Source organism: Amblyraja radiata, chromosome 10, assembly GCF_010909765.2.
Source record: "Amblyraja radiata isolate CabotCenter1 chromosome 10, sAmbRad1.1.pri, whole genome shotgun sequence".
Classification (NCBI taxonomy): Eukaryota; Metazoa; Chordata; class Chondrichthyes; order Rajiformes; family Rajidae; genus Amblyraja; species Amblyraja radiata.
Window position 1 is genome coordinate 56,434,041 of NC_045965.1, and position 23,265 is coordinate 56,457,305.

Sequence of the window (23,265 nt, forward strand, 5' to 3'; positions counted from 1 at the left end):
TCAAAGATTGGAATGAGCTGCACCCTTGGAAATTATTTAGTAACAACCCAGGAGAAAAAATATATTTATTTGTACGAATGGACCAGAAGTAATGGAATGTTGTGAATGAAGGAAAGCCGGTGATAAACACGAACAAAAATATGGTCATATAAGTGCTGATGATTCATAGATGTCCATGTACAGTATATGAATGTCAACACGTGAATTAGGGGCAGCAGTGGGTCACCCAGGACCCAGCTACAATTCTGTTCCAACGTTTTACATTTCATTCTACCTCATCAGCAGTCTTTTGGAACCAAGAGAAGGTTTCAAGGGTTTCTAAGGTCTTTTATTGTCATATGTACCAATTAAGGTACAGTGATATGCGAATGACTATACAGCCGCATGAAAAACAAGCAACAAGACATACAACTACATAAAAGTTAACATGAACATCCACCACAGCTGATTCCCCACATTCCTCACTGTGATGGAAGGTAATAAAGTCCAGTCTTCTTCCTCTTTATTTGTCCCGCGGTCGGGGCGATTGAAGCTCCCGCGTTGGGGCGGTCGAAGCTCCCGCGTTGGGGCGGTCGAAACTCCCGCAGCTTGCAGCTCCCGACGTCGGTCTCTGACCGGAGACCATGGGCTCCGTGATGTTGAGTCCGCAAGCACCCACGGTTGGAGCTCCGAGGTCGATCCCTGGCAAAGGGATCATGGGTTCCGCAATGTTAAAGTCCAGCAGGCTCCCCACGGTGGAACTCTCGAAATCGGGCTCCAGCAAAGGCCGCCAACTCCTCGATGTTAGGCCGCAGTGCGGACGGAGATGGCGATACAGAAAATATTTGCATCTCCGTCGAGGTAAAAGATTAGAAAATTTTGTCTCCAACTACCCCCCCCCCCCCCCCCCCCCCCCCCCCCCCCCACACACACCCCACATAAAATATTTGTTCCCATTTGTGGGTTCTCAGTGACTAGTGAAACCAATGTGGTTTCGGGCAGCACGGTGGGCACAGCGGTAGAGTTACTGCTTTACCACACCGGAGAACAGGGTTCAATCCTGACCAAGGGTGCTGTCTGCACGGAGTTTGTACATTCTCCCTGTGACCTGTGTGGGTTTTCTCCAGTTTCTTTGGTTTCCTCCCACATTCCAAAAAACGGACAGGTTTGTGGGGTAATTTCCCCACTGCCTATCTGCTTTCTCTCGATCCCCTGAACCCTTAGTTCATGTCGGGTGCAGTTATACAGTGAGCATCCAAGCCATGCCTCAGTCAAGTGTCCAGCGTTTGTGTATTGCATCTTGGCAGTGCGTTTTGCATCATGGAGCCAAGCCTGATACACCATGCAATTACAGCATGCAATTACAGCAAGTCTCAGTGGTGGTGCAATGAGGAGTGAATGTGCTGGCCAATATCCATCCACCCAATTCTCCATGCAGCCTTCATCCAAAAACCCACACCCTCTCTGGCCGAGGTAACTAACTTCAGAATTTTCCTTCACTGTTTGACTCAGTTCCTCCGAGTCAACTCATGTAGCTGTCAACGCGGCACAAATTGTACACGCCTTTTATTTGCTTTCTCATCTCGCCCGGCTCTTTCAGTGAATTCGACTCCCATGCCACCAGTCCCCTGCTCCTGCACGCTTTTTAGAACAGTTTTTTAAAATAAAGAATACAAAGAAGTCTAAAGAAGTGATCCAACGTGAGGTTTTGGCTATCCGTTCCCTCCACAGGGGTGGCATAGTGGCGCAGCGGTAGAGCTGCTGCTTCACAGCTCCAGGTTCGATCCTGACTACGGGTGCTGTCTGTGCAGAATTTGTACCTTCTCCCTGTGACCGCGTGGGTTTTCTCCGGGTGCTCCTGTTTCCTCCCACATTCCAAAAGACGTGCGGGTTTGTAGGTCAATTGGGCGGCCACGGTGGCGCAGTGGTAGAGTTGCTGCCTTACAGAAACCCGGGTTCAAACACGACTATGGGTGCTGTCTGTATGGAGTTTGTACGTTCTCCCCGTGAGCACGTGGGTTTACTCCCAGATCTTCAGTTTCCTCCCACACTCCAAAGACGTACAGGATGTAGGTTAATTGACTTGGTGTAAATTGTCCCTAGTGTGTGTAGGATACTGTTAATGTGCAGGGATCGCTGGTCGGTGCGGACTTGCGGTGATAGTGCCTGTTTCTGCACTGTATCTCCAAACTAAATTAAAATTGGTGTGTGTCTGTAAATTTTCCCTCGTGTGTAGGATAGAACTATTGCACAGGTGATCGTCGGTCGGTACGGACTCGATGGGCCGAAGGGCCCTTTTTCCACACTTCTTCTTCTTCTTCTTGCATATGGCGTGCACAGCCTAAAGTTGTAGGACAACTTGTTCTATTTGATCTCATTGATTGTGCACACCAGGTCGATTGCATTCGTCGAAACAGGCTGTATCTCTAAAACCAAAACTGAAAACTAAAAACTAAAAACAAAGAGTGTTTGCTGCTATCATTGCCCACGGCTCGGTACAGCGTCCTCTCATCAGCATCCAGAGAGTGATCATTTAAGACGTCTGGTGCAGGAGACACTTTCAAACAAGTTTTAGATGAAAGAGAAGGTACACAGGGGCTCTGGAACTGTGATGTCTCATTGATGTCAAGATGTGTAATTACATCTAATTACCTGGCTGCCTGATGCATCCTCTCATTAAATCACAAAATAACCTTTCAGACATCCTGCAAACATAATTACACTGAAATTCAAAACTATTTTTCTTTAGATTAGTTTAGTTTAGTTTAGAGATACAGCACAGAAACAGTCCCTTCGGCCCACCAAGACATGTTGTGAAGCAGTCCTGTAAATTGTTGCAATGCATCCCATAGAATGAATGAATGAATAATGAATGAATGAATGAATGAATAAGTTTATTGGCCAAGTATTCACATACAAGTAATTTACCTTGGTGCTCCGCCCACAAGTGACAACATGACATACAGTGACAGTCATGTTGTCACTTGCGGGCGGAGCACCAAGGCAAATTCCTTGTATGTGAATACTTGGCCAATAAACTTAGATATTACACACTTGACCATGCTGCATCGGTCGTGGGGCAGTGAGTGTTAGGGTTGTGAAGTTTGGTCAATCAAGCAGGTTTTATGCTTCATAGTTTATTAGTTCAGAGATACAGTGCAGAAACAGGCCCTTCAGCCCAGCGAGTCTGCACCGACCAGCAATCCCCACATATTAACAGTATCCTTCACACACTAAGGACATTTGATATTTACTCCGAGCCAATTAACCATCAAGTCTGTACGTCTTTGGAGTTTGGGAGGAAACCGAAGATCCCGGAGAAACCGCACGCAGGTCACAGGGCGAATGTACAAACTCCATTCAGACAGCACCCGTAGTCAGGATCGAACCCGGGTCTCTGGTGCTGTGCTACAATGCCGCGCCAAATTCTAGTTTTCGTGTGAAAGGAGAAGGTAGATACTGGCAAAAATGCTTTCATTTCTAAGTACATCCCCTTTAAATGGGAATAATTCATTTCATAGAAACATAGAAACATAGAAAATAGGTGCAGGAGTAGGCCATTCGGCCCTTCGAGCCTGCACCGCCATTCAATATGATCATGGCTGATCATCCAACTCAGTATCCTGTACCTGCCTTCTCTCCATACCCCCTGATCCATTTAGCCACAAGGGCCACATCTAACTCCCTCTTAAATATAGCCAATGAACTGGCCTCAACTACCTTCTGCGGCAGAGAATTCCAGAGATTCACCACTCTCTGTGTGAAAAATGTTTTCCTCATCTCGGTCCTAAAAGATTTCCCCCTTATCCTTAACTGTGACCCCTTGTTCTGGACTTCCCCAACATCGGGAACAATCTTCCTGCATCTTGCCTGTCCAACCCCTTTCATTTCCCTAACCTTGCTTTTTGGAGTAAAGTCACCTCTGGCGGTATATTTCATCCATATTTTGCCTGCGATATTCCCTTTAATTCACAAGATATTCTTGGATAAAGAAAGATCTCAAGCATCCAGAAATATGAAACAACACTTCCAACCATTTATTTCATCCCACCTCTGCAAACTATCCAGACTCCAAACGTCACCTATCCATGTTCTCCAGGGATGCTGCCTGACCCGCTGAGTTACTCCAGCACTCTGTGAAACATCACCTATCCATGTTCTCCAGGGATGCTGCCTGACCCGCTGAGTTACTCCAACACTCTGTGAAACGTCACCTATCCATGTTCTCCAGGGATGCTGCCTGACCCGCTGAGTTACTCCAGCACTCTGTGAAACGTCACCTATCCATGTTCTCCAGGGATGTTGCCTGACCCGCTGAGTTACTCCAATACCTTGTGTCATTCCCAGTCTTAATTCCTGCACGATTTAAATGACTTTATCTTTATTCATCTACAATGCTTTTGTTGGAACACCTTCCTGAAAACAATTCCAAATTGCACATTTGAACCATTACCAGTGGTTAGTTTGGCTCATTGCCTGTGATTGTTTTATTATTATTAGTCTGACTACCTTTCAATCACCTCACTACAAGTCAAATAGAGTAATGCAGCATGGAAACAGGCCCTTAGCCCACACCTGCCAACATGTTGCAGCTACACTAGTCCTACCTGCCTGTGTTTGGTCCATATCCCTCCAAACTTGTCCTATCCATGTACCTGTCTAACTGTTGGGATAGTCCCTGCTTCAACTACCTCCTCTAGCGGCTTGTTCCGTACACCCACCACCCTCTGAGAGAAAAGGTTACCCCTTAGATTCCTATTACATTTTATCGCCCGTCACCATAAACCTATCTCCTCAGGTCCTCGATTCACCTACTCTGGGCAAGAGGCTCGACGCATCTGCCCGACCTATTCCTCTCATGATTTTATACACTATAAGATTAACCCTCATCCACCTGCGCTCCAAGGAGTCCCTGCCCACTCAACCTCTCCCTATAGCTCAGGCCCTCCAGTCCTGGCAACATCCTCGTAAATCTTCTCTGTCACCTCCCCAGCTTGACAACATCTTTCCTACGGCCCAGATTTTTCCAGCACAGTCCACTGTTGCAATGGAACTGTACCGTAGTTCTTCTCTACACTATTTCAGTTGAGGATTTAACAGCCTCAGATTGGGAATTTGAATGTTTAGTTTAGTTTACTTTAGAGATACAGTGCAGAAACAGGCCCTCTGGCCCACCCAGACGGTGCCAACCAGCGATCCGCACACACAAGCACTATCCTACACACGAGGGACAATTTACAACTATTACCGAACCAATTAACCGGCAAACCTGAACCGCCAGAGACCCGGGTTCAATCCTAATGGCCCTGTCCCACTGTACGAGTTCATTCAGATACAGCAGGCTCGAAGGGCCGAATGGCCTACTCCTGCACCTAATTTCTATATTTGTAGTGTGTGAGGGAACCGGAGCTGTCGTTGGGAGAACACGGGGTACAAACTGTACAGACAGCACCCGTAGTCAGGATCGAATCCGTGCCTCCGGCGCTGTAAGATAACAACTCTACCGCTGCACCACTGTGCTGCCCTATATAAAGAACACAAAACTGATACACCCTAAGAATTAAAAAGAGTAAGGTTGTAACCATTCTCAAAATATTTTTTACTTCAACTTATTAATTCCTAGATTCCATTGTGAAAGCCATCCATTAAGCCACAGGTTAAGTCATAGCCACTTGTGTGGAAAGTTTCATGGAGACACTTGGAGACAATGGATTGAGTTTAGTTTTGTTTATTGTCACATGTACTGAGGTACAGAGAAAAGCTGTTTGGTTGCGTGCTATCCAGTCAGCAGAAAGACTCTACAAGATGGCAATCGAGCCATCCACAGTGTACAGATACAGGATAAAGTCCAATTAAAGATAGTCTGGGGTTCTTCAATGAGGTAGATGGTAGCTCAGGACTATTCTCTAGGGGTTGAGAGCCGGCATTTAGCCCAGCACATTGTAAGCTGCCCAGTCACCTATGAGGGAGCAGTGAAAGATGGCAGCTCAGTGGACCATAAGCAATAACAGTGAGTTGTGAAGTAGTCCCCCTGGACTGTGAGTAGACTTGTGAACTATAAGCACCCCATTGAACAGGCACGTCACAGTGGCGCCGCGGTAGAATTGCTGCCTTACAGTGCCAGAGACCCGGGTTCAATCCTAATGGCCCTGTCCCACTGTACGAGTTCATTCAAGAGCTCTCCCGAGTTTAATCCCGAAATAAAGCTCATGGTAAGCACGTAGAATGTATGTAGCGGGTACGTCGGAGCTCGGGGACGTCTCTTAGTTGCTCGTAAACGTTAACGGCAGGTACTCGGGAAACGCGGTAAGCTCGGGAAGACTCGTGAAGATTTTTCAACATGTTGAAAAATGTCCACGAGAGCCCCGAGTACCGACGAGCGGCCATTACCGTAAATCTCAGTATGAGTCAGGGCAAACTCGGGAGAACTCTTGAATGAACTCGTACAGTGGGACAAGGATTTAACTATGGTTGCTTGTTTGTATTTAGTTTGTACGTTCTCCCTGTGACCTGCGTGGGTTTTCCCCGAGATCTCCAGTTTCCTCCCACATTACAAAGACGTACAGGTTTGTAGGTTAATTGGCTTGGTATGATTGTAAATTATCCCCAGTGTGTGTAGGATAGTTTTAGTGTGCGGGGATCGCTGGTTAGCGCAGACTCGCTGGGCCGAAGGGCCTGTTTCCACGCAGTATCACTAAACTAAGCTAAACTCCAGTAGACCAGGACTGTAAGCAATCCAGTGGAAAGAAAGACTGGTGGATAAGCAGCCTGACAGCAATGCATAGCCCCGTGGAGAACACACAGTCTGGTAGACCATGAGGAGCACAGTGGGTTATCTGAGCTCAGCCCTGTCCACTGTGTTTAGTTTAGTTTAGAGATACAACACAGAAACTGGCCATTTGGCCTACTGAGTCTGCACCGACCAACGATGCCCGCACGTTAACACAACCAAACTAGGGACATTATTACATTCCAATGTAAATTAACCTACATTTAACCAAGCCAATTAACCTCCAAACCTGCAAGTCTTTGGAGTGTGGGAGGAAACCGAAGAACTCAGAGAAAACACATGCAGGTCACGGGGTCAACTAGATAGGGCTCTTAAAGATAGCGGAGTCAGGGGATATGGGGGGAAGGCAGGAACGGGGCACTGATTGTGGATGATCAGCCATGATCACATTGAATGGCGGTGCTGGCTCGAAGGGCCGAATGGCCGAATGCTACTCCTGCACCTATTGTCTATTGTCTATAAACCGGAGCACCCAGATAAAACCTGCAAACTCTGCACAGACAGCACCTGTAGTCAGGATCGAACCTGGCGCTGTAAGGCAGCAACTCTACCACTGCGCCATGGTGCCACCCTATCATTTCCGATCATATTTCAGAAATAAAGCCAGCTTATTTCCGATGCTCTATGCAAATGTTTTTCACTCTGAATGTACCTCGCAGCCAAGGAGGGTCCCCAGAACAGCCAAGCTGCGGAGAAGGCACAAAACATGACAAGAGACACGTCCGGGGCGAAACCGAACGGACAGCCGGCAGCGGGCAGTTCGCACCCAGCCATGGCTGAGGTGTCCCCTGATCCCACAGGCCAGCAGCCACCCGCTGGGGCTGACGGCAAAGGCTCCAGACAAATCAAGGGCGGAGAGCTCGTAAGGCAGCAGTTCAAGGCGTTGTTCATCAAAAGATTCAACCATGCCATCCGCAGTCAAAGGGATTTCCTGGCACAGGTAAGATGAAGACATCAGGTCTCACCATGTTAGCAGAAGCAAGGAACTGCAGATGCTGGTCCATGCAAAGGAGAGACACAAAGTGCTGGAGTAACTCAGCGGGGTCAGGCAGCATCTCTCCAGAGATGCTGCCTGACCCCGCTGAGTTACTCCAGCACTTTGTGTCTATCTACGGTGTAAGCCGGCATCTACAGTTCCTTGCTACACATCCCACCATAAAGTTGTTTGTTGATGTTTATATTATTGAATGTCCGAAATTAATGCAATTCTACAATGTCCACCCCATCATCCTGATGTTGGCACTGATGCAGTGCTGGGGGCAGTGCTGTCTTTCCGGTGATTCAGTTTCAGGACGAGCAGGGTGATTGTCCCCGATCACCCAGTCAGGGACCAGGGACACAGGAATGTAATGCTGAGGCTCCATAAGGCGCTGGTCAGGCCACGTTTGGAATAGTATCAGCAATTCTGGGCACCGTATCTGAGGAAGGATGTGCTGGCTCTGGAGAGGGTCCAGAGGAGGTTACACACACAAGTATGATCCCAGGAATGAGCATGTAATTGAATAGAGCGGATATGGAGAGGATGTTTCCACTGGTGGGAGAGTCTAGGACTGGAGGTCATAGCCTCAGAATTAAAGGACGTTCTTTTCGGAAGGAGATGAGAAGGAATCTCTTTAGTCAGATGGTGGTGAATCTGTATAATTCTTTGCCAGAGAAGGCTGTGGACTCAGTGGATATATTTAAGGCAGAGATGGATAGATTCTTGATTAGTACAGGCATCAGAGGGGTTTAGGAGGGAGAGATGGACCTGCCATGATTGAATGGCAGAGTAGACTTGATGGGCCGAATGGCCTAATTCTGCTTCTATCACATGACAAAAATGCTGGAGAAACTCAGCGGGTGAGGCAGCATCTATGGAGCGAAGGAATAGGTGACGTTTTGGGTCGAAGGGTCGAAGGAGGTCTTCTACATAGTCGAAGGAGGTCTTCAACATGATATTTTTTTCAAACTCTTCTAAACTCGCCAATTAGGTTGCCCAAGTGGGACAGCCCCTTTAGACTGTCCAAATTAAGATACATTCTTTTTTCCCAACAGTTTCTCCTACCTGCAAACTTTGTGCTACTGGCTTTGATCTTTTCACTTATAATCCCTCCATTTGGAGAGTATAGAAGTTTAACGATGCACCCATGGATGTATGGTGAACAATATACTTTCTTCAGGTACGTCAGCGGCTTTTGCTAACTTCCCATTATGCCATTATTCTGTTAGAATGTCATACATGTTATTGCATTGCTCATTGCATTGTGTCACTGTAGACACAGGACTGTATAACTTTAATGTGCACAGTTTAATTTGGATGAAATAAATAAATGACAATTGTCGTTCCTGTGCCGGAGATAGATGGTGGTACGTTTATGCACTTGCAGGATTTGAGTGCGGAAGCCTGAATGAAGGTGGCTGACAAGGTCTAGGACTTGAGGGAATTACTTGTTGTCTGAGTTTAGTTTAGTTTAGAGATACAGCAAGGAAACAGGCCCTTCTGCCCACCGAGTCCGGGCTGACCACCGATCCATGTCCACAAGCACTACCCTACACACACTAGGCACAATTTTTACCGCAGCCAATTAACCTACAAACCTTGTGGGAGGAAACCAGAGCACCCGGAGAAAACCCACGCAGGTCACGGGGAGGACATAGAAACATAGAAACATAGAAAATAGGTGCAGGAGTAGGCCATTCGGCCCTTCGAGCCTGCACAGCTATTCAGTATGATCATGGCTGATCATCCAACTCAGTATCCTGTACCTGCCTTCTCTCCATACCCCCTGATCCCTTTAGCCACAAGAGCCACATCTAACTCCCTCTTAAATATAGTCAATGAACTGGCCTCAACTACCTTCTGTGGCAGAGAATTCCAGAGATTCACCACTCTCTGTGTGAAAAATGATATTCTCATCTCGGTCCTAAAAGATTTCCTCCTTATCCTTAAACTGTGACCCCTTGATCTGGACTTCCCCAACATCGGGAACAATCTTCCTGCATCTAGCCTGTCCAACCCCTTAAGAATTTTGTAAGTTTCTATAAGATCCCCCCTCAATCTTCTAAATTCTAGCATGTACAAGCCGGGCCTATCCAGTCTGCAAGCAAGCAAAAAAATGCAAGTTCTTGTAGCATCACTTGCCCTCCAGCACATTTTACATTCTAAAATTATAAAAATAATTTCTAATTCCTTCAAACCTGTCGTTTATAATTGGAATAATGTCTTTACATTGGAACTTTTGATAATTCAAACAGGTTTTAGAAGGGTTTCGACCCGAAACGTTGCCTATTTCCTTCGCTCCATAGATGCTGCCTCACCCGCTGAGTTTCTCCAGCATTTTAGTCTACCTCTACATAACATCCATTCTTTTGGTGATTATTTTATTCGTGTACTTTAGTCATTTTATTATTTTACAACATAATGCGGTTACGTAATTAAGAATGTCAATATATTGAAGGAAGCAATGTCAGTTGCCAATTCGCAGCCACATCCTGCGAATGAATAAAATAAAGTTACCGTGTGTTTTATTGCAGCAGTAACGAGAATTTTATTTATGGTGGGTCATTCAAGTGTAACTGGCAACAACATATAAAGTTTAAATCATATCCCCATTGAGCCAAGTGTATTTACTTATCATATGCACCGGATATGAACTAGAACAATGATAGCCTTACTTGTTGCAGCCTTACACAACAACAAAAGAAAATAAATATACAATAAATTATGTTAAACTAGATCATGTTAGTGCAAAAATAAATCAAAGTAGAGCAACCATAATGGTTCAAAGTCCATAGATGTTCGATGCCGGCGTTTAAGTCACTTTCCCGTTGAGTCAAGGTCTTGAACCATCCAGCACAGCCCGAACCACAATCCGGCCTCAACAGGATTGTGTACAGTGGTTCAGGAACCTGATGGGAGGAAACTGTTCTTGAAACCTGCGCTTCATGGTTTTCAGGCCCCTGCACCTTCTTCTAGATCAGTGGTTCCCAACCTTTTTTAGCTCATGGCCCCCTTGGGGCCTTTTAATTTTTCCGTGGCCCCCCCGACGTTATTAGAGGAAAAAAAGTACTTCAATATTATAATACCTTCCATAAAAATATCAGTGTCTATTAATTGCACATATATTCTCTTTTATTCTATTCCACAAACGTCAAAAATATTTTTGTGGGTTCAATAAACATTTATAATCATACATTAAAAATATATTTCAAATCCATAGATTTAAATTTATTAGAACTGAAATTTAGGAGGCAACAGGGTGGTAGCTCTGTGGCCCCCTTCATTGAACCTGTGGCCCCTTAAATCGCAACATTTTTCTGTGGCCCCCCTGAAATTTGCCATGGCCCCTTTGGGGCCATATGGTCCCAGGTTGGGAATCACTGTTCTAGATGATAGCAGAGAGAAGTGAGAATGGCCAGGGTGGTGTGGGTTTTTGATGATGTTAGCAAGCCATCTTGAGGTAGCACTTCCGGTAGACCCCTTCGATGGTGGGGAGGTCCTTGCCCGGGATGGACCATGCAATGCCCACCACTTTCTGCAGCCGCCTCTGTTCCTGAGCGTTTGAGTTTCCAAACCAGGCCATGATGCTAGCTCTCCACCGTACACTTGTGCGAGGTCAATGGAGTTTTTGGCAACATAGAACATAGAACGGTACATGAGTACATGTGCCAAACATGATGACTAGCTGAACTGATCACATCTGCCTGCTATTGATCCATATCCCTCCATTCCCAGCATATTCATATCGCGATGCATCACAGCATGATTTGGGAGCAGATCCATCCAAGACCCCAAGAAATTGTGGAGAATTGTGGATACCGCCCCGACCATCACACAAACCAACCTCCCTTCCATTGACTCCATTTACACCTCACGTTGCCTCGGCAAGGCCACCAGTATAATCAAGGACGAGTCGCACCCTGGCCATTCCCTCTTCTCTCCTCTCCCATCAGGCAAAGGTACACAAGTGTGAAAAAAACACACCTTCAGATTCAGGGTCAGTTTCTTCCTGGCTGTTATCAGGCAACTGAATCATCCTATCAACAACTAGAGAACTGTCCTGAGCTACCATCTATCTCATTGGAGACCCACCGACTATCTTTAATCAGACCACTGGACTTTATCTTGCACTAAATGCTATTCGCTTTATCATGTATCTGCACATTGAGGATGGCTCAATTATAATCATGTACAGTCTTTCCGCTGACTGGTTAGCATGCAACAAAAGCTTTTCAATGTACCTCAGTACATGTGAGAATGAGCTAAACTGATCCATGTGCCTATCTAACAGCTTCTCAAACACCATTATTGCATCTGCCTTCTCCACCACCCCAAGCAACGAGTTCCAGACTCCCACCACCCTCTGTGTAAATAAACGTGTCCGAAACATCTTCATTAAACCCTCTTACTGTATAGCTAGGCCCTCTAGTCTCGGACATTTACACCCTTCCAAAGGATTTAATCATCGGAAAGCAAGAGTGTTAGAATAATTCTTTATAAATCTTCAGTAGCATAAAACACAAATCCAGACAGACCCGTGAATATTAAGCACAAACCAGGTACAGAAATCACATCTGGACACCCCTGGTTCACAATGTATGTTTCATGTTAAATGTATTGTTTTAGGATTATGTTACAGAGAGTTGCCTCCAGAAAATATCATTGTTATAATATATACTAGGTAAATGTGATTTTGTGTGTGTGTACATGCATCTATGTGTGTATGTGTTTGTGCATATGTGTGCGTGCATCCTTGTGTGTGTGTGTGCGCGTGCAATCACGTTTGTGTATGTTTGGATGCATCCACGTGTGTGTGTGTTTGTACATCCATCCACATGTATTTATGTGTGTGTGTATATGTGTACATGCCTCCACATTCACATGTGCGTGCATTCACGTGTGCGTGCTGAATCCACATGTGTTTTTTGCGTTTGGGTGTGTGCGCATGTGTACGTGCATACACATGTCTGTATATATTTGTATGTGCGTGTGCATGTGTGTGTATGTGTGTGTGTGAGTGTGTGCGTGTGTGTATGCTTGTGCGTGTGTGTGTTCGCGTGTGTGTGTGTGCATGCCTGTGTGTGAGCGTGCGTGCGTGTGTGTGTGTACGTGTGTTTGTGTGTGCGTGTGTGTGCGCGTGTGTGTATGTGCGTGCGCGTGTGTGTGTGCGTGAGCGCGTGTGTGTGTGTACGTGTGTGTGTGTGTTATTGCGTGTGTTTGTGTGTGTGTGCGCGTGCGTGTGTGTGTGTGTGCGCGTGTGTTTGTGTGTGTGTGCGCATGCCTGTGTGTGTGCGTGTGCGTGTGTGCGCGTATGTGTGTGTGTGTGTGTGTGTGCGTGTGTGTGCGCGTGCGTGCGCGTGTGTGCGTGCGTGTGTGTGTGCGTGTGCGTGTGTGCGCGCGCGCGTGTGTTTGTGTGTGTGCGCGCGTGCGTGTGTGTGCGCGTGCGTGTGTGTGTGTGCGTGTGTGTGTGCATGCGCGTGTGTTTGTGTGTGTGTGCGCGCGTGCGTGTGTATGTGTGCGCGTGCGTGTGTATGTGTGCGCGTGTGTGCGTGCGCGTGTGTTTGTGTGTGTGTGTGCACGTGCGTGTATGCGTGTGTGTGTGCGCGTGTGTGTGCGTGCGCGTGTGTTTGTGTGTGTGCGTGCGTGTGTGTGCGAGCGTGTGCGTGCGTGTTTGTGTGTGTGCGCGCATATCCACAGGCATATGTATGTATGTGTGCCTGTATTATTTTAGGATTAAGTTACAGAGAGGTGCCTTCAGAAAATCTGAATGTTATAATATATCGGTTAATATTCTTTTCCCGCATCTCAACAGCAATGAACGGCCATCTGATGAGAAGCTGTGCCAATTGACGGAGGCACTGGTGAACAATCCTGGGTTTGGGACTCGGTGTATGAAGGGCAACCCCATTGAGTAAGACTGATCATATTCACATTGCCACTTTCACGTTTTAGCTGAGCTCAGCGTTGACTTTCTGATGTCGAGCTTCAAAATCAGTTCTGCATTCAGTGTCATAAATTTGTGTGTATTAATGAAAAATCCTGCTTCAACGTACATCTTCCAACATTGTCTTATCTTTAAACAGGGGATACCCCTGCGGGAACCATTCCACTGACTGGGGAGTCCCGAAACATGACCGCTCAATAGCCAACGTGCTGAAATCTCCCATCTACTCCAGCAACAACCCGTCGCCACCGTGCCAGTGCAGCACGAGAGGCCGCCTGGTTATGCTCCCCGACTGCCCCCCAGCGGCCGGTGGCCTGCCTCCGCCACAGGTAGTAACCACCTGCCTCACTGGTGCTGCCAAATGCATGACACGGGCCTGTGTGTGTATCTGTGTGTGTATCTGTGTGTGTGTGTATCTATGTATATCTGTGTGTGTATCTGTGTGTGTGTATCTGTGTGTGTGTATCTGTGTGTGTATCTGTGTGTGTGTATCTGTGTGTGTGTATCTGTGTGTGTATCTGTGTGTGTGTATCTGTGTGTGTGTACCTGTGTGTGTATCTGTGTGTGTATCTGTGTGTGTGTATCTGTGTGTGTGTACCTGTGTGTGTATCTGTGTGTGTATCTGTGTGTGTATCTGTGTGTGTGTATCTGTGTGTGTGTACCTGTGTGTGTATCTGTGTGTGTGTATTTGTGTGTGTGTACCTGTGTGTGTATCTGTGTGTGTGTACCTGTGTGTGTATCTGTGTGTGTATCTGTGTGTGTATCTGTGTGTGTATCTGTGTGTGTGTATCTGTGTGTGTGTACCTGTGTGTGTATCTGTGTGTGTGTATTTGTGTGTGTGTACCTGTGTGTGTATCTGTGTGTGTGTACCTGTGTGTGTATCTGTGTGTGTATCTGTGTGTGTATCTGTGTGTGTGTATCTGTGTGTGTGTATCTGTGTGTGTGTACCTGTGTGTGTATCTGTGTGTGTGTATCTGTGTGTGTGTATCTGTGTGTGTGTATCTGTGTGTGTGTACCTGTGTGTGGTAAATCTGCATGTATGTGGTTGTGTGCAGGTAGTTATCTGTGAAGGGTGAGGGAAGGAACTGCAGATACTGGTTTACGCCGAAGACGTTTCGGGTCGAGACCCTTCTTCTGAAGTCTGAAGAATGGTCTCGACCTGAAATTTCACCCATTCCTTTCTCTCCAGAGATGCTGCCTGTCCTGCTGAGTTACTCCAGCAATTTGTGTCTATCTTTGTGATTGTGTATGTGCGATTATCTGTCAATGTTTGGCTTTGTATGTTTGCATGCATTGTGTGTGTGTACACATGCATCTACATGTATATGTTTGTGTATGCGTATGCATGTATCCACGTCTGTTTGTGCATGTGTGCATCAATGTGTGTGTGCATGTGAGCATCTATCCATGTGTGTATATCTTTGTGTGTGTGTATATGAATGCATATGTATTTATGTGCTAAATGCACATGTGTATATGTCTTTAGATGTGTGCATGTGTGCTCGCATCCACACTTTTGTGTATGTGTGTGTGCATCCATACATGTGTACATGCTTGTGTATGTGTGCGTGCATTCACATGTACTGTATATGTTTGTGTGCGTGCATATGTGTGTGTTGAATCCCTGTGTGTGTATATGTGATGGGTTTGTGCATGTGTGTGTGTATGTACGTGTGTGTGCGTGAGTGCGTGTGCTTGCGTGCGTGTGTGTGTATACACGGGTACCTGTAGACTATATATATATTCCTACTAGAAGCTTGTTTGAGGTGAGATGCAGTGCAGTAGCAAGCACGATTGAGCAAGCGTTTGTTGATGTGTTGATGCCTTCCTTGAGTTGCTCTGCACCGTGGCCGGGTCTGTTGTGGTTAAGACCATGGCTCGTGTGCTGTTGTATCGCGGCAGTAAGGCGACTGCACGTTTCTGTGGGGAGCCAGCCAACATTAACCTCCACTGCAAGACTGCTCGTCTACACTGCCATTCATTCATGGCTGATCCATCTAAATCCATTCTCCTGCCTTCTCCCCATAACCCCTGACACCCGTACTAATCAAGAATTTATCAATTGCTGCCTTAAAAATATCCATTGACTTGGTCTCCACAGCGGTCTCTGGTAATGAATTCCACAGATTCACCACCCACTGACTAAAGACATTCCTCCTCGACACCTTTCTAAATGTACGTCCTTTTATTCTGTGGCTATGCGCTCGGGTCCTAGACTCCAACGAGTAGAAACATCCTCTCCGCATCCAATCTATCCAGACTCTGCCAGTGAATGTGAATGTGTTGTCATTAGAGAAAGAGAATTGAGAAAGAGAATTTCATCTATTAGAACAATATCTTACTATAACATGCATTTAGATTATCTTTGTTAGTTAAAAAAAAAAAGGAAAAAGATTAGCTTTGCTGCTATTTTTGTTTTGTGTGGTGGTCTATTTTAACGCTAATATATTTGGAGTCATTGACACAAGTTTGCTTTCTCCATTCCAGAGAATCCAGAACTCAACGGAGATCCTGCAGAATCTCACTGAAAGAAACTTATCAGATTTCCTGGTTAAAACGTACCCTAAACTGATAAGGAGCAGGTGAGGCCCATTCTACCTGCCCAAAGTCATCATCGTGTTCAGTGCTCATTGGCAGATGAACATAGATTCATAGTCATAAAGTGATTTTGTGTGGAAACAGGTCCTTTGGCCCAACTCGCCCACACCGGCCAACAATGTCCCAGCTGCACTAGTCCCACCTGTCTGTGCTTGGTCCATATCCCTCCAAACCTGTCCTATCCATGCACCTGTTTCTTAAACGATGGAATAGTCCCAGTCTCAACTACCTCCTCTGGAAGCTTGTTCCATACACCCACCACTCTTTTTGTGAAAATGTTACTGCTCGGATTCCTATTAAAATCTTTTCTCCTTCACCTTGGACCTTTGTCCTCTGGTCCTCGATTCCCCTACTCTGGGCAAAAGACTGTGTGTATCTACCCGATCTATTCCTCTCATGATTTTGTACACCTCTATAAGATCACCCGTCATCCTTCTGTGCTCCATCCTACTCACTTCCCTGTAGCTCACACCCTCTAGCCCTGGCAACATCCTCGTAAATCTTTTCTGAACCCTTTCAAGCTTGACAATATCTTTCCTATAACATGGTGCCCAGAACTGAACACGATATTCTAAATGCGGTCTCACCAACGTCTTATACAACTGCAACATGACCTCCCAACTTCTATACTCAATACTCTGACTGATGAAGGCCAATTGCCTTTTTGACCACCTTGTCTACCAGCGACTCGACTTTTCAAAGAACCATGCACCTGCACTCCTAGATCCCTCTGCTCTACAACACTCCCCAGGGGTCTACTATTTACTGTGTGGGTTCTGCCCTTGCTTATGAATAATAACTTATTATTAGCCAAAATTAAAATGTCTAGTCATCCAACCTGAAGGCATCTTCTCAAAAGATTTCCCAATATGTCCTGCGATCTGACCTTTCCCTCCTTGTGTCATTTCAGCATGCAGAGCAAGTACTGGGTGAACGAACGCAGGTATGGATTCACTTCAACCAACGTCAGTCTCAGGTGTTTGTTGTGTCTGTAGGGAAATGCAAAGAGGGCAACCACAATGTGGATGTCAGGCCTCCAAAGTTCTGTAAAATTAGAATGTGCAAGCCTGAATCAGAAGCAGCTCATTGCTGTTCAGTGGTGGGTCAGGGTGGTCCTTGTGACGAAGGGCTTTCAGGTTGGCATAACAAGAAATGGATCTCGGGGATTCTCTGGCTCATTAGAAGTATCTAAAGTGGAGGTAAATACATTTTTGAAAGGTTGGAGTATTTGACGGCAATGGGTATCTGGTGCAGAGGAGTTGAGACCTTGGGTTGATCTGTGATGATCATACTGAATGGCATGAAGAACATTAAGGCCCAGATTGCCCACTCCTGCTTCTATTATTATGTGCTCTCGTGAATCACATGATTAATCAGGTGTTGACACCATTGATTGCCCACATCTAAATGCGGGCGGCATAGTGGCGCAGCGGTAGAGTTGCCCCTTACAGCGCCAGAGACCTGAGTTTGATCCGGACTATAGGTGCTGTCTGTATGGAGTTTCTACATTCTCCCCATAACCTGAATGGGTTTTCTCTGGGTGCTTCGGTTTCCTCCCACACTCCAAAGACGTACAGGTTTGTAGGCTAATTGGCTTTGTAAAATTGAAAATTGTCCCTAGTGTGTAGGATAGTGTTAGTGTGCGGGAATTGCTCAGTGGGCCGAAGGGTCTGTTTCTGTGCTGTATCTCTAAACGAAACTAAATTGCCCTTGACAGGAAGCTGATGAGTTCCATCCTCCTGCATTTCCTCTGGTGAAGGTAATCTGGCAATTAGACAGGTAGTTCCAGATTTTACCCTGTGGAATTGAAAGAACGACATCCTATTTCTGAGTCTCGTACCCACATGACTTGGAGGATAGCTTGGAGTTAACAATGTCCCCAATCCCTAGGTACATAGAAAATGGAGGATCATGAGATGTGGTGAAGCAGTCCTGTGAATTGATACAATGCATCCTATAGACACAACACACCTGACCACACTGCATCGGTAGTTGAGGCAGTGAATGTTAGGGGGTTAGAAGTTGTATCAATCAAGCAGATTTTGTGCTGAATAGTGCCGTGCTGCTTGACTGATATTGCAACTGCACATACACAGGCAGGTTGAAAGCATTTCAGCCCGCCTAACGTGGCTTGAAGGTGCTGGAGAGGTTTGTGGGAAGTCAGAAGGGTAGACACTCATTGTAGTATTACCAGTGTAGGAAGAAACTGCAGATAGACACACAAAGCTGGAGTAACTCAGCGGGTCAGGCAGCATCTCTGGAGAAAAGGAATTTCGGGAAGCCGAAATTCCTTTTCTCCAGAGATGCTGCCTGACTCGCTGAGTTACTCCAGCTTTGTGTGTCTGTCTGCAGAATTAGCAGTGTTTGACGCGTCAGTTTTCACGGCGTTTGTGTGAAACTCGCCATGACTTTGATGTGAGGATTCGACAGTGGTGATGTAGTTAATGTCAGGAGGAGCCAGCGGATCCTCTGGTTATTGAGTGGGTTTGTTTTTTAAGTGTGGAGTCAACATTATTTGCCCCATTAGCCCGAGCCTGAACGTTATATAAATCCTGCCGTGTGCTGGAACTGAACATTGTCCTTGAGACTCTTGAAAGGCGCCCATAAATAAAATTTATTATTATTATTATTGTGCAATCTCTGTGTAACATTCCCACACTGACTTTTTGAAACTCGGCTGTGGGGAAGCCCTGTGGCTCAGCCGACTGGCCTTTAATAGCTTAGCCATGGAGGCGTACAGTACGGAAACAGGCCCTTCGGCCCAGCTAGTCCATGCCAGCCAACATTCCCCATCCACGCTAGCCCCATTTCACCGTGTTTGGCCCATATCCCTCTGAACCTTTCCTATCCATGTACCTTTCAAGGTGTCTTTTAAATGATGTTATAGTACCTGCCTCACAACCTCCTCTGGCAGTCTCTTATAGAAACTTACAACATTCTTAAGGGGTTGGACAGGCTAGATGCAGGAAGATTGTTCCCGATGTTGGGGAAGTCCAGGACAACGGGGTCACAGCTTAAGGATAGAGGGGAAACCCTTTAGGACCGAGATGAGAAAAACTTTTTTCACACAGAGAGTGGTGAATCTCTGGAACTCTCTGCCACAGAACATAGTTGAGGCCAGTTCATTGGCTATATTTAAGAGGGAGTTAGATGTGGCCCTTGTGGCTAAAGGGATCAGGGGGTATGGAGAGAAGGCAGGTACAGGATACTGAGTTGGATGATCAGCCATGATCATATTGAATGGCCTACTCCTGCACCTATTTTCTATGTTTCTATGTTTCTATGTTCCATATCCCCATCACCCTCTGTGTGAAAAGGTTTCCCCTCAGCTTCCGATTAAATCTTGCCCCTCTCACCTTAAACCTATGTCCTCAGGTTCTTGATTTGCTTATCTGGGTAAAAGACCCTGTGTGTCTGTCTACCCCTCATGTACTCCCCTCATGATTTTATACACCTCTGTAAGATCATCCCTCCACTTCCTGTGCTCCAAGGTACAAAGTCCTAGCCTGCGTAGACTCTCCCTGTATAATCTCATAGAAACATAGAAACATGGAAACTTAGAAACATAGAAAATAGGTGCAGGAGTAGGCCATTCGGCCCTTCGAGCCTGCACCGCCATTCAATATGATCATGGTTGATCATCCAACTCAGTATCCTGTACCTGCCTTCTCTCCATACCCCCTGATCCCCTTAACCACAAGGGCCACATCCAACTCCCTCTTAAATATAGGCAATGAACTGGCCTCAACTACCTTCTGTGGCAGAGGATTCCAGAGATTCACCACTCTCTGTGAAAAATGTTTTTCTCATCTCGGTCCTAAAAGATTTCCCCCTTATCCTTAAACTGTGACCCCTTGTTCTGGACTTCCCCAACAACGAGAACAATCTTCCTGCATCTAGCCTGTCCAACCCCTTAAGAATTTTGTAAGTTTCAATAAGGTCTCCCCTCAATCTTCTAAATTCTAGCGAGTAAATTCTAGCGATTCATGCGCTCAAGACCTGCAACATCCTCGTAAATATTCTCGGCACTCTTCTTGCGACTATTTGTGCATTCCAAAATAATGTTTTGTGATTAAATCATTTATCATGTGTTGTCTTTCTGCTGACTGGACAGCATGCAGAAAAGGCTTTCCACTGTACCTCGGTACACCTGGCGGTAAACTAAACTAAACTGAACTTAACTGAACTTAACTGAACTTAACTGAACTTAACTGAACTTAACTGAAATTAACTGGTTAACTTAACTTAACTTAACTAAACTACACTAAACTAAACTACCAGCCTGAGGTTTTGCTGTTTCATCGTTGCAGATACGGTGGGATTTCTATCGGAGGAAGACTCGCTGGTTTACCCGTCAACCATAAACAGATAACCACGGTCTTCACTCAACTGGGCAGAATGCTGAATGTTACTGGGGTACGCTTCACCTTCTACTGCTGCAGAGTACAGCCTACAGCCTAATGAAATGGTTTTTATTGTCTTCCACTTCACATGATGTGGTTTACCCAACTGAGGAAGTTGCAACGGAACAGCCCATTTATTTTAGTCAGTTCCGTTACAAGAGCAATCAGAAATTAATCAACTGCTATTTCCCTGGGCCTCAACTTTATTTCTTCAGGTTTTTCCCTTTAAATGTCGTCTCAACTCAACAATTCTCTGTGGCTAATTCCTCACACTCTACTAACTTCAATAAGAGGAATGCTCCTGTAGATAGAATGCAAGGAAAATTAATTAAAAGTAACCCAAAAGGTTCTTATCGTTTCACTGTGTAGTTTGGTTTAGAGAGACAGTGCCGAGCACCGATCCCCGTATGCCAGCCCTATCCTACACAGTAGGGAAAATTTACAATCTTTACCGAAGCCAAATAACCTACAAGGGTTTCCGACCCAAAACGTCACCCATCCTTTTTCTCCAGAGATGTTCCCGGTTGCTCCAGCAATTTGTGTCTATCTTTGGTATAGACCAGCATCTGCTGTTCCTCTCTACACATTCATGTGTTCATTTCTCCCTCTAGTGACAGAAAAAAATACTGCCCCTTCCATTCATTTCTTTTTGCGACCTCCATTATTAATTTATTGTTTTCAAAAATACAAAGTGCTGGAATAACTCAGCGGGTCAGGCAGCATCTCTAGAGGACATGGATAGGTGACATTTCGGGGCGGGACCCTCTTCACCTTCATGTCCTCCAAAGATGCTGCCTGACTTGCTGTGTTACTCCAGCACTTGGAATTTTTGTAAAACAGCATCTGCAGTTCCTGGTGTCGATAGTTGCATTGTTTAATTCATTTGTTCTTTATACTAGGGCAATAATACGCAGATGGTATTCAGCAATCTGAATGATTTCATTAAATATTTGGAGACTGAAGAAAATATTAAGGTGAGTCATGAATGTTGATATAATCACCATTGTTCCCTCTTCACTGGATAATAATAATATAATAATAATAATAATAATAATAATAATAATAATAATAATAATAATAATAATAATAATAATAATAATAATAACAACAATAATAATAATTATATAATAATAATAATAATAATAATAATTTAATAATTTTATTAGTTATTTATGTTATGACATCGGATGGAAGCTGCAAACCAAATCTCGTTGTGCTTATGTGCAATGACAATAAAATATATTATTATTATTATTATTATTATTATTATTATTATTATTATTATTATTATTATTATTATTATTATTATTATTATTATTATTATTATTATTATTATTTATTAACAGCCCAAAACTTATTTTGCTGTGCTGGATCTGGATGTAGTACGCTGAAAAGCTCTAGGTAGGGCATCACTCAGCACCGGACAATTTTATACGGGACAATTTTTTACATTTTTACAAGCCAACTTTTTCACACAAAGGTCATAGATGCATGGAACAAGCTGCGGGAGGAGGTAGTTGAGGCAGGGACTATCGTGATGTTTGAGAAGCAATTAGACAGGTACATGGATAGGACAGGGTTAGAGGGATATGGGCTAAAGTTAGGCAGGTGGGACTAGTGTAGATGGGACATGTTGGTCGGCATGGGCAAGTTGGGCCGAAGGGCCTGTTTCCACGCTGTATGACTCTATGACTAATGTTGATCAATGTAACAATCGGTTGCAGGTGTGGTTCAATAACAAAGGCTGGCACGCCATGATTGCCTTCACGAACGTTGCCAACAATGCGATCCTCCGGGCAAACCTTGCCGAGCAGCAGGAGGCTGAAGACTACGGCATTACCCTCATAAATCACCCCCTCAACCTCACAAAGGAGCAACTTTCAGAAGTGACAGTGTAAGTTGGTGATAGCTGAGGCCACATTGATCGGACATGCCATGTGAGTTACTAGAGAAGGCCGCTGCCATCCTTGAGCCCACTGAGTCCGTAACTTCCTCGTTGATCTGACTATAACTTCAATTCCCCATCCTCCCCAACCTCGTGTAACATTCACTCCCTCCTCTATCAATAATGTATCTATCTCCGCTTTACAAAATATTCAAAGATTCTGCTTCATAAGTTCATAAAAGTATGGAGCAGTGATAGGAGCAGAAATAGGCCATTCGGCACGGTGGCGCAGTGGTAGTGTTGCTGCCTTACAGCGCTTGCAGTGCCGGAGATCCGGGTGCAATCCCAATTGCGGGCGCTGTCTGTACAGAGTTTGTGCGTTCTCCCCGTGACCTGCGTGGGTTTTCTGAAATCTTTGGTTTCCTCCCACACTCCAAAGACGTGCAGGTTTGTAGGCTAATTGACTCGGTATAAATATAACTTGTCCCTAGTGGGCGCAGGATAGTGTTGATCCACGATAGCGGGGATCGCTGGTCAGCATGGACCCGGTGGGCCGAAGGGCCTGTTTCCGCGCTGTATCTCGAAACTAAAAAACTAAAGTCTACTCCGCCATTCAATCTTAGCTGATCTATCTTTCCCTCTTAACCCCATTCTCCTGCCTTCTCCCCATAACCACTGACACCCACA

The 23,265-nt window shown here is 45.4% G+C and overlaps 1 protein-coding gene across 1 annotated transcript in view; it reads left to right on the forward strand.

The window, feature by feature from the left end:
- abca4 (ATP binding cassette subfamily A member 4) overlaps positions 1–23,265 on the forward strand; it is a 148,834-nt gene that overhangs the window by 100,523 nt on the left and 25,046 nt on the right. Inside the window, exons 28-36 of the mRNA XM_033027825.1 lie at positions 7,429–7,709; positions 8,804–8,928; positions 13,561–13,659; positions 13,832–14,021; positions 16,180–16,274; positions 17,201–17,233; positions 20,601–20,706; positions 21,593–21,667; positions 22,418–22,587. Of these exons, the coding sequence (XP_032883716.1) occupies positions 7,429–7,709; positions 8,804–8,928; positions 13,561–13,659; positions 13,832–14,021; positions 16,180–16,274; positions 17,201–17,233; positions 20,601–20,706; positions 21,593–21,667; positions 22,418–22,587 (1,174 nt within the window). The remainder of the gene's footprint in view (positions 1–7,428; positions 7,710–8,803; positions 8,929–13,560; positions 13,660–13,831; positions 14,022–16,179; positions 16,275–17,200; positions 17,234–20,600; positions 20,707–21,592; positions 21,668–22,417; positions 22,588–23,265) is intronic.